This window comes from Miniopterus schreibersii, assembly GCF_964146895.1.
Source record: "Miniopterus schreibersii genome assembly, chromosome: 22".
Classification (NCBI taxonomy): domain Eukaryota; kingdom Metazoa; phylum Chordata; class Mammalia; order Chiroptera; family Miniopteridae; genus Miniopterus; species Miniopterus schreibersii.
Window position 1 is genome coordinate 11,245,417 of NC_138124.1, and position 17,718 is coordinate 11,263,134.

The 17,718-nt window shown below is 51.5% G+C and overlaps 1 protein-coding gene across 1 annotated transcript in view; it reads left to right on the plus strand.

The window, feature by feature from the left end:
* CEMIP (cell migration inducing hyaluronidase 1) overlaps window positions 1–17,718 on the plus strand; it is a 104,208-nt gene that overhangs the window by 64,616 nt on the left and 21,874 nt on the right. The window contains exons 7-16 of the mRNA XM_081124738.1: window positions 925–995; window positions 1,891–1,986; window positions 2,744–2,865; window positions 4,515–4,647; window positions 5,400–5,591; window positions 11,901–12,076; window positions 13,319–13,528; window positions 15,859–16,064; window positions 16,627–16,696; window positions 17,467–17,595. Of these exons, the coding sequence (XP_080980864.1) occupies window positions 925–995; window positions 1,891–1,986; window positions 2,744–2,865; window positions 4,515–4,647; window positions 5,400–5,591; window positions 11,901–12,076; window positions 13,319–13,528; window positions 15,859–16,064; window positions 16,627–16,696; window positions 17,467–17,595 (1,405 nt within the window). The remainder of the gene's footprint in view (window positions 1–924; window positions 996–1,890; window positions 1,987–2,743; window positions 2,866–4,514; window positions 4,648–5,399; window positions 5,592–11,900; window positions 12,077–13,318; window positions 13,529–15,858; window positions 16,065–16,626; window positions 16,697–17,466; window positions 17,596–17,718) is intronic.

Below are 17,718 nucleotides of genomic sequence, written 5' to 3' on the forward strand. Positions count from 1 at the left end.
ATAGCAGGTTCAGAGGCCCCAGGGCTGATGTGGGGCTTTCCTGAACCAGGGCAAGTACAGCAGCAGGTATGCAACAGAGGCAGGGGTTGGGGGAGGCCGGTGGTGAGCACTGGAGGGCCTTTGCTTCATGCCAAGGAGCCTGGTTTTCATCTAACAGGCAACGGGGAACCATGGAAGTATTTAAGCCAGAGAGTGACACAGTCAAATCCCCAACCTCAATAATAGACTTACTTTCCAAGATCAGAGGTCAACATGAAAATCAAAAGCTATTGAGGATCAAAAGCTATTGAGATCTTATGGCAGGAGATAGGCTATACTAGGCACTTGAGACCAGACAAGTAGGGTAAGAAGACCGTCCTGCCCCCTAGCTGTACACACTCCCATGGAGGGAAGATGACTGGACAGCTTTTCAAAATCTCACACCTTCTCTTTCTCCTTCGCTCCCCATTAAGAAGAGAGGCTTCTCTTTCCTTCCCAAAGCCTGTTGCTGATCCCAGGCGGTCGGTCACTCCAGCCTCTGGCATTTTCCTCGAGGTTGCCTCGGGGACACCTGGCGTGAGAGGGATAACCCTTCTCTTGGAACAGATTTCCTTGTTTGCCTAAAGGAATCAGAGCCCTTGCTTCAGGACCTAAGTGAGTCTGGCAGGTGTAGGCAGGTCTGCGGGCTTGTTTATTTGTGATTCATGCCTTGTGTATGGCCAGGAAAGCAGAGAGGCTCACAATGTGCAAACAGCAGGCGAGCCAGGTGGGTAGGAAGCCCATGCTTGCAAGAAAGGCTCCTGCTCTTTGGGAGAAGGGGAGCCCAGCATGGAGCTCATTTCCCCAAATGCCCAGAGGTCTGCTCACCCATGCGATTCCGTGTCCTGTCTGCCTCCAGCACAGGCTCAGGCATGTGAAGGACTTTACTTCTGTTGTTTTTTTCAGACACCCTTGGAGTTTCATAACTGTGAAGGGAAATCCTTCTTCTTCTGTGGAAGACCACATTGAGTATCACGGTAATTAATGGGTAGCAAGAAGCCCAATCCCCCCAGTGTCTCTGATGGAGACGCTCAGGTCTTCCCTCAGGGCATGGCTGACCCACCTCCCAACACCTCCTGTACTGACCAGCTGCTTAATTGGCCATGTCCCATCAAAGTGGCAAAAGCCAACACTGTTGAAAATCAATCAATAAGAATACATTTTCGGAGAACTCGTCATTGACTTTGTTAACCCAAAAATAAAAAGCCTTTCAAAGTGAGAGGCAACACATGTTTATATGAGATCAATAAGAATAGCTATTTGGGAATCATTAATTTAGACAGAAGCCCAAACAGTGTTCCCATTAAGAGACCAAGGTGAGGGGTATTTATGAGAAAGGGAAGGGGAGCAGTTCTACCCATAGCAGGATGGCGTTGCTATTGGTGCAGAAAACATAAATAGTGATGTTAATTCTAAACAATGTTTTTAATTTTCAGCCTGGTAGCCATCAGTCCAGTAGTCAGCAGATCTGCTTTGTCATTATCTTTGCAAACAGTTCTTGGGGACACAAGGATGCCTTAGTCTCTGTCCAAAGGTTATTTTGCCCTGTTTTGACATCACGAAGATTTGAGGTAGAAGCTGTGCCAGACAGTTGCTCTGAGATGGCAGCTCCAGCTCCATTTAAGAGTGGCTTTGTTTATTATTTTTCTTAACAACTTAATCCAAAACAAGTGACATAGGAAAGATGGGAACTGGGACAGAGCCAGCAGGGGTAATATTTTGAGCTAAAAAGACACTTTGGATGGGCTTTTTAAAAAAAAAAAAAAAAAAAGCAGCTCCAGATACCTGGGGTAGGAAGGGCTTCTTCTGCTTTAGACTGCCACCCTCTGGATTTGGGGGTTTGTCTGTTGCTGAATGTCTGGTCTCTGACAGGTCACCGCGGTTCCGCCGCTGCCCGGGTGTTCAAACTATTCCGGTCAGAGCATGGCGAGTACTTCAACGTTTCCGCATCCAGCGAGTGGGTTCAAGGTGAGGCATTTGGGGCCGCCTGGTAAAACCTAACATTTGGGCAAAAGGCCAGGATGTACTGTGTTTATAGAACAAGGATTTTTCTCTTGCACCAGTAAGACCACTTCATTGTGGTAGAGTCAACTAAAGTTGCAACCGAAATTTGTCTTTAATTCATTAAGCCACATGGCCAATAGCCCAGAGGAATGTTTTTTCCCCACGGGGTACCTTTCCCATGCCAGGATGTGGCACTGAACAGGAAGTACAAGCAGGACTGCTGGGTCCTGGTCCTCAGGGAGCCCACACGTGGGGATCGGGGTGCAGAAGACAGCAATCCTTGGATAGTGGGTTCACACATGGATTTCCTCTTTCCTCTTTTTGCAATAATGAAGAACATCTATTGCTTTTATAAAGAGGTTTGTTTTTTGGTTTAGTTTTGGGGTTTTTTGTGTGTGTTTTTTTTAATATATCTTTATTGATTTCAGAGAGAGGAAAGGAGAGGGAGAGAGACAGAAACATCAGTGATGAGAGAGTCACTGATAGGCTGCCTCCTGCACACCCCCTGCTGAGATCAAGCCTGAAACCCGGGCATGTGCCCTGACCGAGAATCGAACCCCGATCTGCTGCATCATAGCTTGATATTAAACCACTGAGCCACACCGGCTGGGCTAAAGAGGTGTTTTTAACTAAAGTTGGTGCCAAGGGTACTTGGGGGAATATGCTGAGCCTGATTTATCCCCACGGGCCTTCCTGACTCTGCTCTTTGCTTTCTACCTAGACGTGGAGTGGACAGAGTGGTTCATCCATGACAAAGTGTCACGCACTAAAGGCGGGGAGAAAATTTCAAACCTCCGGGCAGCTCATCCAGGAAAAATCTGCATTCGCCCACTGGATATACAGGTACCAACACACTCACACAGTCACATAGTTATTTGGGGGAAGACTATAGATCTCAGACGCTCTCTCAGTTTGAGTGGTCTGATGCTCATGGCCCTCACAGCACACAGGTGAGCCAGGCACTAACATTCCCATTTCACAGGCCCATGATCTGCTCCAGCCTCCCAGCTGGTGAGTTCCAGAGTCAGGACTTAGGATCTCTCCTGCATCCTGCGTCCGGGTTCCTTCCCTCTTTCTCCCCTTGCTTCTGCAGCCATGGCTGAGAGTGCCAAGCACTGGGATGGGCACTCTCACTCCTCAGTTGACCTCCTTTGGGACCCTGGAAGAGCTAGTCTGCAGCCCCTGCCTCTGGTGGCTGCATAGACCACCTGAGAGAAGGGTATGCGTGTGCTGCTTGCAGGAAAAGGCTGCATTTCAGTTTTGGCTGAACTCACGTCTACATGGCTGTCCTTCTCAGCCAAAGACAGCGGGCATCTGCTGGGTTCAAAACAATATTTCCTAAAAAGCACCCCCCCTTTTTAGGTTGACTGTCCTTTGACTCCTTGTTTCTCCAGCCCCTGTGCCTTTGGTCTCTGTGCCAAGGAGGACAGCAACTGTAGCCCTTGCTGTGAATGCATGTCTCCGATGACAGTCAGTCTCCACACACCCAGCCTGGGATGAGCCCCAGCTGGCAGGGGACAGCCCTCCACGGAGCTCGCTGCCTAAATTCTCTATCTGGCCTTGACTGAGGCTGCTCACCCATCAGCCCCCATCAACTGAGACCCCACTCTGTGCCAAGTGCTGGACTGTGTGCAGGGATCAGGGAGACAGGAAAAATCTGGTCCTTCCCCTCCCCAGAGCCCACAATCAGTGGGAGGAGACAAACACTGAAGGAAGACACTAGGCTGGGAGCCCCTGAGAGCAGCAATAGGAGGAACAGCTACAAACTCTGTAGTTGGGTAAGGCTGGATTCAAATGTTGGCTCTGCCACTTGCTGGCTTTGTGACCTTGGGCAAGTTCCTCAACTCCTCTGAGTCTCTGTTTCCTTATCTGTGAAACAAGCAAAGACCTCACAGTTTTGTCATAAAAATGGAATGAGATAATATATGTATGTGAACACTTAACTCCGTTGCTACAAGGTGGGGTTCTCAAACTTCATGCCCATTGGAATCACCAGGGCAGCTTTCCAAAGGTCTGATGCCATGGCCACACCCACGCACAGTCAGATCTGAGACTCCAGGAAGGGGCCTGGGCGTAGGTTTAAAGAGTCCCCACATGATGTGGAATCAGCAGTGGATTGAACATGGTGATTCTTCCTGTCGGCCACTGTTCCTGGTGCTGCTGGTGGTGGTACAGCCATAAGTGGCCAGTCCAGCTCCTAAGAGAGCACCTGCTTATAGCAGATTATCCTTAAAACGTTCACCCAGTGATGCACAGTAAACCACTGGTCTGTCTACCAATCCCGTAGGACCCCAGACAGGGCATATATCCACCCTGCAACTTCATAACCAAACTGTGGCAATCATTGGAGTAATAGTCTTGGCCATTGTACATACTTTTTTCTTCAGGAACAATTTTAGACATGTGAGTATATGTTTATAGCATTAATCATCACCTTTCTTCTTCACCAAAAAAAAAATGACTTTGCTCTATAATTTACATGCCATTCCCAGGCCACTACAGTGGATGGAGCCAACCTTACCATGGAGGTTGTCTACAAAAGAGGCCAGGATTATAGGTTCGTGTGCTACGACCAGGGCCACGCCTGCCTGTGGTACCGCGTGCGGTTCCTGTGTGGGAGGCCTGGTAAGCAGCTTCTTGTCGGGACAGAGATGCAGCGGTGGCTCTGCATTGTGAGTTTGGATGGCTGCGTCCGCTGCCTCCAAGCATCTCAGGGACACAGAGCTCTGGCCAAGTTCGCAATGACACAGGAGAAGTGGGAGGGTACTCGGAGTTGGCAGGAGCCAGCAGACCCCGCCCTGCCCATTTGTCTGTCAGGAAGGGGAAGGGCCTGGTCCAAGAAAACCAGGGTGCGGTGGACAGAGCCCACCTTCCTGCAGCCCCCCCTGCACAGACATGGGCTCCTTGCCTCTTTGGGTGCTGTTATTTTAAACCCAATTCCCGAGATGCTCGTTACAAGGGGTTGGAAATGGTCAGTTTGTTCATGGAGGCACTTGGCCATCTCCAGAAGGCAGTCATTAGGGACGGGAGGTCTTTGGGGGAAAGGCTTACGGCTACTGTAAATAATAGTTGAGAGGAACTATATTTGTTTTACATCTTAAGTGAAGTGGGTGTGGTGAGGCAGCCACACTGAACTCCAGCTGAGGACTTAGTGGAAAGTTCCTCTGCCCAGAGCTAATGAATGGCTCTTTTCTAGTAGGGTTTTTGTTGACTTCAAAAACCTGTACCAAGACAAGAGGAGTGAGCCTGGTGATTTGGGTTTTGGATAGGCAAACCTGGCATTTACTTATTTAGGGAGGGGAAGGGAGGAGTTGGGCAGTCAGAAGTTTGCCAAGGTCAAAGGCCTGTATCTCAGTCCCCCCTGCTTTGGGTTACAGTGAGGCCCAAACTCACCGTCACCATCGACACCAATGTCAACAGCACCCTTCTGACTCTGGAAGACAATGTACAGTCATGGAAGCCTGGAGATACCTTGGTCGTTGCCAGTACTGACTACTCCATGTACCAGGCGGAGGAGTTCCAGGTGCTTCCCTGCAGAGCCTGTGCCCCCAACCAGGTCAAAGTAGCAGGTAGGACTTTCACTAACCCCATTCTAAGCTGTTGGAATCTAGAAATTGTTAGGCTTAAAGTTGGCTGAAATAACAGGCAACCTGTATTAGTCAGCTATTGCCATAATAATGCTGCATAACAACAACAAAAATCACCCTTAAAGTCTCATGGTAAGCATTTATTTCTTACTCATGCATCTGCAGGTTGTCTGGGCTCAGCTTCTGTAGGCTGAGAGATGTGTTCAGGTTGGCTCCACGTGACTCTCCTTCTCTCCAGGACATATTCTTCTTTTGGGGGAGGTTGAAAGCTCCCAGAGGGACGTGCAGAAACACAGAAGGACACTGAAGGCCTGGGCTCAGAACTAGCAGTCTCTGCCCACATTCCTTTGGCCAAAGCGTATCATATGGTCACCACACATGGGGTGGGGAAGCCTATTTCTCCCATCAGGGGAGTAAATATTTGTTCACAATAATGCAGTTTACCACAGATTTTAAAATCTCTTTTTTCTATAGCTTTTGAGTTTTCTTTTTTTCTTCTTCTTCTCCTAAATCTTGACTTAAATGCTCTGTCATTTATGGTAGGTGAGGTTACTGGAATCACAGATTGTTAGCGTTAAAAAGAAACTTCAAATATCATCGGGTTAATTATTCTTAATGGACAGAGTTATGTATCCATTAGGGTTGTTTGGTTGAGAGCAACAGAGTCCAACTTGACTATTGTAAACCAAATGAAATTCATAGACACTGAGCAGCCAGGCTGTGAAAGGGCAAGGAACAGGACAGCTTCAGGGATCTGGGTGTCAGGACCCAATGGGTAGCTTCCTTAGGGTGTCACTGTCTGCAGGCACCATGCTTAGTCCCTGGCACAAAGCTCAGAGGTCGCCTTCAGAGAGGAGCCCTGGTGGGGATGGTGGCTTTTGTGTTTACTCTCCAGCCAGAAGGGGACAGGGTCCCTTCATTGACAGACCCTCTAAGATTGCTTCATATGGAGAAAGGGTCACATCCCAGAGGAAAACTGGGGCGTATCACCAGAAGAAAGAGATGATACTGGGCATTAAAAATATCAGCTCCACTGGAGAAGTATTAGAATTGGGGGTAGGGGAGGACTATGGAGTGAGAAAGCATATCCATTCTATTCAAAATATCCACTATTTTGGAAATAAAACCACAGAAAGTAAAATTCAACACAATCTTTTTGGCTGGTGGGAATGTGCTGAGAAAGAATTTAGGGGAGCAGAGGTAAAAAAAAAAAGGTGAGAAATTGTGTTGGAGGTCAGTGCCCGTATTTTATTCACGTGGGGTGGACCCTGGAGGTCAGGTGGCCGCGGTGGTCCACAGACATTGCCTGTGACCCCAGGGCCCCGGCCGAGAACTCTGAACTATAGAGAAAGGCTCTCCGTGTTTCTGGGAGATGGCGATTTGGTGGATGTGACTGGAGAGAGGGAAGGAGGCAGTAGCTCATGGGTGGAGGCTGAGATGTCCAAACATTTGTTCCTTGACAACGTAACAGTCTGGCACGTACATGCCAGGCAGTGCTTCAGACTTGGGGGTGACACGGTGAGCTAGGTACCCATGACTCTGTCCCTGCAGGAGCCTGCAGTCCAACAGTGAAAAGAAAGATGCAGCAAAGAACCATCCCAATAAAAATAAAATCCCAAACGTGGGAACCGCTGTGGGAGAGAAATGGGGCTATAGGGGTGGTGGGAGCATGAAAAGGGGACTTGGCAAGGTCAGAACAGGCATGGCAGCCTTCCCAGAGGAATTAACGACGGAGCATAGAGCTGGAGAGAGAGGAGCAGGTGACAAGGAAAGAGGAAGCTCTCAGAGGGTCAGCAGAGCCAGAGAGCTACGCAGGGAAGGTCACGCGGGGTTCCAGCTATGGAGGACCAGCTGTGGGAACAGGAGAGCTGTGTGGGGCTAGAGGGAAGGGAGGCCCCATGGCGACAGCGTGGGGCTGTATTCTGAGGGCAATGGTGTATCGGATTTTCCCAGCGAGGAAAGACTCCCAATGTCCCTATTCACGGGACAGCCCCTAGAGGAGTGAGTTCCTAAAGAGGGTTAGACCTGGGGTCTTCACTGGGTGACTTCTGTGTCCCCATGTGGGACACCAGGTGTCCTCCTGGACTCTTGGCAGGAGCAGCAGTCAGACCATTTGAGCTGATGTCACTGCTCATCGTAAGGCAACCCATGGCCTGGGCAGCATCTGTGACTTTTGGGAGGGTGACAAGCCTGCCCTGAGGCCCCTGCCTATGTGGAGGTGGGAGCAGCCCCCTGGGAGAGGTGCTCTGGGCCTTGTCACACCAGCCCTCACGTGTACCCAGTGCTGGGCACCCAGAGGCCTAGAGGGGAGATTTCACTTTGAGCAGTCCTGTTGGGACAGCTGTGGGTACCAAGGGTGCACCTGAGCACGAGGAGCCCATGTGATGTCAGGGCAGGTCTGCTTCCCCAACAGTGTTGTTTGGGGGAGCTGCTCCTCTTGGCAATGCCTGACAGCAGATCCATCTGCTTCTTGAGCTCTAGGGCTGGTTGGAGAGCAAGCTGGGCTGTTCTGGGCCTGAGTACAGGGAGGAAAGGATGAGTGGAGAAGATGGTGGAGCTCTCAGGACCCGCCAGCCTCCCTTGGTTTAGCAAGGCCTGTGTCTATATCCCTGTGCCTATATCAGCACCAGCCCCACACCCAGCTGATCCCCACTCCCTAAGTTATTAGACTCAGAGCGAATGGTCCACTTGACTCTGCTCATCAGCGCCTCCTGGTGGAAAGTGTCAGAAAAGCCCCAAGTAGGAGTATGTGTGAAGTGTGTGTGAGAGTGTGTTTTTCTGTCCAAGGGGGCTCACATTTCTTCTATTCAGCCCCAAACCCTTTCTCTGGCTCTCCATCTCCCCCTGAGAGAGAGCAAGGACTCTACCTGCTTCCTTCTTTGGCGAGACTGCCCCTTTTTCTCTCTCAGGGTTCACCTTCCCAGGCTGGCTGCCGAGGGAGACAGCCTTCCTGGATCTTTCTTCACCACCCCATTCCAGTAAACAGGCATTTTAAGGGTTTCCTGATGAGAAACAGATGAGAGTAACAAAGTAATGAAAATGTGTGAATCATCTAAAAAAAATATTTCAGAGTTTTGCCAACCACAGTATAATTCCCAACACCTCCCGACATGGCAATTAGGAGGCTCTACAATTTTCTGCCTTTTCGCATCCCTGTCTTCCCACTTTGCTTGTAGCTGCCCTCCTCCCACGTTTAAATAATGCTCCTGTTAACTAATGTTGACAGTTTTGTGGTTTCCTGTGATATGCCGAGCACTTGCACAGTCCATATTGCTCCCTCTTCGTGATAAGCTAACAAGGAGGGGCTATTGTTTTCCCCAAGGCACAGATGAGGAAACTGAGACTCATGGAATATAATTCCAACTAAATAAAATTAGAAATTCCATCCCTTGGTCACACTAGCCAGATTTCAAGTGTTCAGTGGCCACACCTGACTAGTGGACACCCTATGACAGCGCAGAACGGAGCATGACGGCCATCTCAGAGCTGTAGTGGGGGTGCTGGCGTAGGCCAAGCAAGTCTCCCTGATGGACTTACACGAAGGATTCAAACCCAGAGCTTTCTGGCGCCCAGGCTACGTAATCTACATTGCCCTTCCTCTGTGAAGGCCCCGGTTCCAGCGTCTCCACACAAAGTTGGCTGGACTGTGGGAGGAAACAGGGAGTTCTGTGGTTTAAATTTGCTTCCCTAAGACCTGCCAGCCTAGTCCCCCAGGGGCTCGTCCTTGGTGGTCTGAGGAGGGCAGTCCCCTCCCCCTGTCCTGCAGACTCTCTGGCCCTGTTAGGTCTGAGCCACAGGACACGCGTCTGTTTCTCCCACCAGAGAGTCCTAGATGTTTATTCTTCTCTTGACCCCAGAGTGACTAGTTCCGTGCCTGCCCCGTCCCCATGGAGAGGGCTTGGGGAGGAGGAGCCAGGGCAGCTGCAGGGGGACGCCAGGGAGGGAGGTCAGGGTTTGAAGCCCCTCTGCTTCCCAGCAACCCCCATCCCTGGCCTGTGCTCATGGCCTTCTGGATTGTTCGGGACAAATATGGCCATGTCTGCTGTCCCTGCCTAACTTTCAGTATCAGAGCTGCAAGGTGGGAGGGAGGGGTGGAGGCCGGGAAACCGGGGCGCACAGCTTCCTGGGGATAGCAGCCTGGGAGTGGCCTGTGAACGCAGCAGCAGGACAGATAAACCGCCATAAGGGTTTGTGCGGGTCCTGCTAGGCGCTCCTCTGTGGGGGGAGGAGACTGTGATAGAAATACGCCTACAGCTCTGTCTGCCTTGCCTGCTCACGGGAGTCTAAGGGAGTCTAACGAGCACCGTTCCCATCTATCTGGAAATCACTCCTACACCCTGGCTGGTCTCTTCCAGGGAACACAGAAAGCTGTCTCACCTGAGGTCATTACAGGCCTGAAACTGGTAGTGGGAGCTCCAGATGGGGCTGAACGATGGCCCCAAAGATGTCCATGTCCTAATCCTCAGGACCCGCAAATGTTACTTTACTTGGCAGAAGGGACTTAGTAGGTGTGATGAAGTTAGGGCTGTGAAGTGGGAGATGATCCTGGATTATCTGCTGGGCCCGATGGGATCACAGAGGTCCGCATAAGAGGGACACGGGAAGGTCAAGGTCAGAGGAGAACATGAGGTGGTGACAGAGCAGATTGGAGAGATGCATGTAGAAGGTAGAGGAGGGGCCACCAGCCAAGGAGCGCAGGTGCCATAGAATCTGAAGAGGGACAGATTTCACGGGGCCCAGCCCTGCCAACACCATGACTGCTGACCCAGTGAGACTCATCTTGGACCTCCAAGCCTATAAGAAAAGAAATTACTGCTGTTTGAAGCCACGGTTTGTGGTAATTTGTTACAACAGCCCCAGGAAACTGATACTGATTCCAAAGGAGATATTTTCTTGGCTTTGCCATGAGCCCGGTTCACTGCTTTTGAACTAAGGTGCTTCAAAGAAACCACCACCTCTCTGAGTCTGCAGAATTCCAGAACAATCAACATCCTGAGAAATCCTGCAAGCCCAGCACAGGGCGTGCACCAGGGGCAGGAGGGAAGGGGGCCAGGCCAGCTCCTCCTTGGCTGAGAGAGCCGGGCGGGGTCACTGCTGGTGGGCGCTGCTCAGGGCTCCTGGGAACCACAGCCTTTGCATGTGGTGCCGCGTCCCGGGGCTGAATGAGGTGCGTGCTCTGATGCTCACATCAAGGTCCCAGTGAAATTCAGGTGGCGTCTGTGGTGTGGTTCAGGCTGTGAATCCACATGATCCTCAACTGGAAGGGAAAGTGCCTGCCTGCCAGGTCAGCAGTCCCAGCGAGGAGCCGATTTAGAACCAGACTAAGATCTCCGTACTCCAGAAAGGACTAGGGGTTGTTGTGGAGGCAGAATTTGGGGCTTACAATCAAATGCAGCTCCAAAGTTCCAAACTCTTGTCATGCTGGGGTGGGCTGAGGGTCAGTGGTACAAGGGACAGAGCATCGTCTCCTTCACAGAAGGAGGAAGGGAAGGCATAAGGTCAACTCTAGACGGGGTGAAACCTCTTCTGCGCTGTTTCAAACGGTACCTTGGAGGCACCCAGTGTTGGACACAGAAGCTTCTAGAAAATGTGGTGGTAGATACATGAGGTTGAAGCCAGTTGAGCACAGATTTGCTCACTTTCACAGAATTCGGGTTTGTGCTGCTTTATTGCAATGGCTTTACAGAGAGGGGGTTTACGTTGTGTCCGTAAGAATTCCAGATGGTTGGCAGTCCCAGGCGTAAGCTCTATGGGGTCATCAGAGCCCAGGTTTCCTCTCGTTGCTCTGCCATCCTTGGGGCATGGTCCTCACCCAACTGGGCGAGGCCGGATCACCCCCCACACACGTCTTCATTCCAGCCCTAGGGACAGGACGAGAGCAGGGGCCACCTGAGGGTGCACATATCACTTCTGCTCATCCTGTGACCATACCGGCTACAGGGAGCCTGGGACGTGTGGCTCTCCTGGGGAGCCATGTGTCTACCTAAAACACTGGAGATTTTAGTGTCATCAAGCAGAAGAGGGGACAGATATTGAGATACAAATAACGTTTCTGCCCCAGGCTTCAGCTCTAAGCATGCATGGCTGTGAATCCTGTCTCTTCATTGAGACAGGTGACTTCACCTCCCTGAGCCTCCTTCTTCTGCGCAATGGGATCAGGTCCTGGGACCACCATGCAGGCAGGTCATGGGGAGACTTGTGCAGGAGCTGAGGAGGCAGCTGGCAGGGGCCTGGAGCACAGAGGACATACGCAGTCCCTCCGATTTACCCGTTCCCCCCTTTCTGCCCTAGGGAAACCGATGTACCTGCACATCGGGGAGGAGATCGATGGCGTGGACATGAGGGCTGAGGTTGGGCTCCTGAGTCGCAACATCGTCATCAGGGGGGAGATGGAGGACACGTGCTACCCCTACACCAACCACGTCTGCACCTTCTTTGACTTCGATACTTTTGGGGGCCACATCAAGGTAGGGTCTGCCTGGCCGAGGCCATAAGCCCCGCCAGGAGAAGTCCCACGGTGTCAGCCTGTGGGTGGTATTCTTGGTAGGGAAAGGGGATGGAGGGGCAGGCGAGGGGACCAAGGCGAGAGAACCTTCTGGAAGTTGGAGAAGTCTTATGTATTATCCACTGGCGTGCTGACCCACCCATCAGACCTTGGAAACAGGAGAGACTTGGTGCCAAAGGGGGCAGCTCCCTATACCCGGTCACACCACGTCACATCACGCCCCCTACCTTCCTGGTGTTCAACCCCAGTCGTGGCTCTCATTCCCTTTCTTCATTATTTAACCCTGATCCCTTCCTGAAAGAAACATGAGCATGTAACTCACAAAAAGTCACCTGTACAATAGATCCATTAAATGCAGATGAGTGACAATAAGGGGAACAGAAGTACCAGCATTACAGTAACCTGTGAGCTCCCGGGGAAAGTGGGGCAGTGACAGATAAGCAGCCACAGAGGCCTCGGGTGCAGTGAGGGGGATGGTATCTGCTCACCGGAGCTCCTGTTGTCCTGGCCTCAGGTTCCAAGAGGAATTTCCTTTGCATTTCTTCGTAAAGCGCCTTTACCTGCACATTGACTAGCATCAGAAGCCCAAAAGCTCTTCACACAACCATTGCTCTCGGTGATTTGGCATTAAAGCTAACAAAATAATAGTCTCTTGGAGTTTTGTGAGGACAGTTCTCTTGGAGCTACAATTGTGTGCTTTAAGGATAAGACTTCTTGGTAAAATAACTGAGAGGAACAATGGAGTGACACAGAGTTCGCAATGGGGACCCTCCTCGCACTTCGGGTGACACGGTTTTTTGTCATGCAGGCCTGTGTTATAGGATTTCCAGCATCCCTGGCCCCTGCTCATTCAATGTTTTGTCATCACCAAAAATACTTCTTCATAGTTCACTTCCTCATAACACTCAGAGGCTTCGGAGGCAGGAGAAGAGGGTGGAAGTGAGCCCCAGTCTCTCCCAAGCCCCCCATTCCAAGTTCACTGCTTTGCCACATCCCCATGTTATAAGTGGCACCTCGTCTCCCTTGGGGTAAGAAGGGCCAGGCATCTTAACCCATTTGCAGAGAACAGCTTTGGTTTACTGGAGGCGGGGGATAACAAAGCACTTCGAGGATAACGCCTCTCCGTTTTCAGAACATGGGCACTAGCGAGCGGGTCGGGGAATGCCTCACAGACTCCTTCTGACTCTCATCTCTCCTTTCCCAGTTTGCACTGGGGTTCAAGGCAGCACATCTGGAGGGCGTGGAGCTGAAGCACATGGGACAGCAGCTGGTGGGTCAGTACCCGATTCATTTCCACCTGGTGGGTGATGTGGATGAGCAGGGTGGCTATGACCCGCCCACATATGTCCAGGACCTCTCCATCCACCACACCTTCTCTCGCTGTGTCACCGTCCACGGCTCCAATGGCTTGTTGGTAAGTGCCTCCTTCCTGGGGAAGAAAGGACCTAGAGGGCTTTCCCCCCCTCCCACCATGCCAGCTGGCTCACCCCTCGGCCCAGGAGCTGTTAGCACTGGAAGGGTGTTTGCATCAAGTCACTTAGTCCAGGACTGTCGGGGGTTGAACCATCCTCACCTTGGATTTTTGTTGTTGTTAATCCTTGCCTGAGGATATTTTTTTCCATTGACTTTTTTTAGAGAGAGTGGAAGGGAAGGGGAGAGAGAGACAGAGAGAGAGAAGCATCGATGTAAGAGAGACACATCGATTGGTTGCCTCCTGCACACACCCAGATTAGGGCCAGCGATCAAACCTGCAGCCATGGTATGTGCCCTTGCCTGGGAATCGAACCTGTGACCCTTCTGTCCTCGGGCCGATGCTTCAACCACTGGGCCAAACCGGCCAGGGACTCACCTTGGATTTTAGAGTGAGCTCAGTTGACAGCAGGCTACAGACCAGAGGAAGGAGAAAATGGGGGTGTCTCCTTGCCAAGGGGCACCAAAATGCAGGTTTGTGGTGGCCATGGGGAGTGCACACATGGTGGAGCAGATCCTTCTGTGGCCATGTGGCATGACAGTCTGTTAGCTGAGACAAGGGGGACCACGTCAAAACTATGCTGTGGTATTGGCCCAGCCACTGAGTTCATGTCAGCAATGAACCCTTTTCTCCTGGTAAACCAAGTGTCCATCAGAGCAAACACCGCTGAAAGAAAAGTGTTCATTAGCCATTAGGCGGGTGTGTGTCAGAGGCTTGTCTTAATTTGCACAGATGATTCTTACACTAAGTCGATTCTTCTTTAAATGAACCCAACTTATATTTTCTATAAACGTTTCAAACTGAACCTTAGAAAGTGGCACCTCCAGCTTATGTTTGGTTTGGCTCATACGATGTTTAGAGAAACATCTGATCATTTTTACACTAAGCTGATAATTGTACACTACACTGAACTTCCCTTTCATGGACTAAACTTACACCTTCTGTGAACTTTACAACCGGATGTCACAGAATGGCACCTGTGCGCCGAACCCAGCACCAGATGTGTTTTGTTTGGCTTGAATGGTGTTTAAAGAAACATTCAAAGTCATTTCCATCATTTAAAAATGGAGATATTTCACGTAAAAGTCTGGGTTCCTGGCTTCTCTGGAAACATCGGCTGAGCTGGCAGCACCAGACCCACATACCTGCCCAGTGCAGAGTTGCAGCTGCCCCGCTAGGCCGGCCTGTGTTCTCCAGTGGCCCACCACTTCGTAGTGCTTTTCAGGAGATGCCCAGGTCAGTGCCACCAGGTGCATCTGCATTTGTGACTCTTGCTTCAAACCAAACAGAATGAACCTCCCACCAGATGTGTCGTGAGGGGGAGGTGAACAGGCTTGTCAGCATGTCATGGGTGAAACCACTGTTCCATGTGCTCTTCTATCGATAAGGAGTGCCCACTGCTCTGTGTTTACGATGCCGTGACCACAAACCCCACTGAGTACAGAGGAGAGAGTGTGTGCCTTGGGGCCCAGTCGAGAAAGGCCTGGCTTCCAGGCTTGGTCCACATGTTATGAGCTGTGGAACCTCGGGCAAGTTGCCCGCAGGCTCAAGTGGAAGTGTTGGTGGGACCCAGGGCCAGTCTCCCCAGCATGCGGTGTGAGGACTATGTCTAGAGCAGTGGCTGGAACACATGGGATTTGTTTCTGGCTCAAGGAAGAAGCAAAGGAGAATGGTTTCTGGTAGAAGAAGAAAGACAGTGATTACGATAAATTTAGAATGTTAGGGATGTAGTAGAGGAAACGGGTTGCAAGTGTGGCTGGATGTGTACTGTGGGCTGTGAAGCGGGTTGGGCTTGGTGGGTGAGGGCGCAGTGAGGAAGATCAACACCAGTCTCCCTAAAAGGCCCGCCTGACTCAGCTCAGACGCTGCCGCCCAGGCGAGGCTCTCTCCCCACCGCCTTCCAGTGGGAGCTCCTGTGGGCAGCCCTCCGCACTAAGTCCTGCAAACTGTTCTTGCTGTGTGCCCACCGAGTAGGCTCACATGACCTAGTCCACCGTCTCCTGCTGAACCTACTTCTAACACTTGGTCACTTTTCCTACCCTATGGAGCCTCAGCCATAACACCTGCAGCTAGAGGGACTTTAAAGTCACCTGTTTATCCCCCTTCCCGGCCCTCCCCAGGCCCAACACCTGTGTGCAGTCCATCTCCAAACCCCCAGCGCTCCTCACAGAGCCAGGTGTGCGGCTGATACTGTTTGATGTGTGTTGAATGAATGGATGAGTCCATGAACAATTGGATGGCAGGTGAAATGTCCCCTCTCTCGACCCCTGCAGGTCAAGGACGTGGTGGGCTATAACTCTTTGGGCCACTGCTTCTTCACGGAGGATGGGCCAGAGGAACGCAACACCTTTGACCACTGTCTTGGCCTCCTTGTCAAGTCAGGAACCCTCCTGCCCTCTGACCGTGACAGCAGGATGTGCAAGACGATTACAGAGGACTCGTACCCGGGGTACATCCCCAAGCCCAGGCAGGACTGCAAGTAAGCGCCCCTCCATGCCTGCGCCAGGACACCTGTCTTCCAGCCCGGGGACCCCCAACCCCGAACCACCTGCTGCTCAGAGAGGAAGCATATCTCCCTTCTCAGGTGCCCCATGTGCCTCGATCTTGTCCAAAGAACCACGGTTCTCACCCTTGGGCTTTTCCTAATGTGGCTGCCCCTTCAGTCCCATGCGAACACATTCGCAGTAGCCCCACTGATGGTTTAGAGACAGAGCTTTCTGTGCAGCCAGCTTTCTGAGCCAGGGCCTCTCCCTTAGAAATGGCCACCTTCCTGACTTAGATTTATTTCAGAGCCATCTCAGGCTTCTCCCACACACAGGCGGCATCCACCTCAAAGAGCCACGCCCGTGTCAAATTCTGAACACTTTAAGTGCTCCACTGCACCCTGCTCCAACGAGAAAAGTGGGTTTCAGATAAACAAATCCAGGATTTCCCAATCTCTGAGGCTCTTGGAAGAATATTAGAGAGCCTGACATGGCCCCATGCAGCAGTGCGGGGGAGCTGGGAGCTGTCTGACGCCTTTCCATCTCCCCCTCCTGCAGTGGTGTGTCCACCTTCTGGATGGCCAATCCCAACAACAACCTGATAAACTGCGCTGCTGCAGGGTCTGAGGTGAGTAGGACTGTCTCTTCTCTGCATGAAATTAGGGGTAGGAGCTGGTGGCTCGGAATGGCCAGGGCCTACCCTGAAATATGTGTGCTCTGTACCCCAGGTCGGAGGGAGATGGACTGGTTTTTAGTAATGGCTGTGCCTTTGTCGCACTGTTGATCATAGCTAATGAGAACAGAGCACTTTATGCGCAATAACTCTTTATTAGGTTGAATTTACTGTCGCTTAGAACAGTGCCTGGCACATCAGCGTTCTAATAAGCTAAAATAATTCTCACATTGAACCAATGAGGTAGGTACTACCACCTACCACTGGATGGGTGAGGAAATGGAGGCAGGGGCGCTCATGTGCCCAGAGGCACACACATGATACAAACACGGCCTCCCTCTCGCCCATCCCCCTCTGCTGCTCACCCCCCCTAGGGGCCCTGAGCAGAGCAGATGCTGTCCCTGAGCACCAGCTTCCATATCTGTAGAATGAAAGAGAGAAGCTGAGAACCCTCTTGAAATCCTCCCGTTATGTGCCAGGAGGAGATGATGCTGAAATCCAGCTCTGTGGATCCTATGGCCAACAGAGTCCAACTCGATGAAGGGTTTTAACAGGGTGGACCCCACAAAGTGCATTCACCTCAAACTTTTCACCATTTTCTAGAGACATATTTGGGGGTTGGAGGTAGGGCCCATTGCGGGGAATTTGGCGCCATTCAGTCTCCCTGACAAGAAGCTGGCTGGTGCTGAGTCCTGTGTCTTCCCCTGTCCCCCTACCCACAATAGGAAACTGGATTCTGGTTCATTTTCCACCACGTGCCAACAGGCCCCTCAGTGGGGATGTACTCCCCTGGTTACTCAGAGCACATCCCCCTGGGAAAGTTCCATAACAACCGAGCACATTCTAACTACCGGGTAAGTCTTCCTGGACCCCCTAGTCAGGGCAGCACTGAGGCCAGAGTCGTGGATGCAGGCGTGGGATTGGGGACCCAGGGGCAGTGTATACATGAGCCCTAGGTGTTGGGCTTGTCCTCTGGT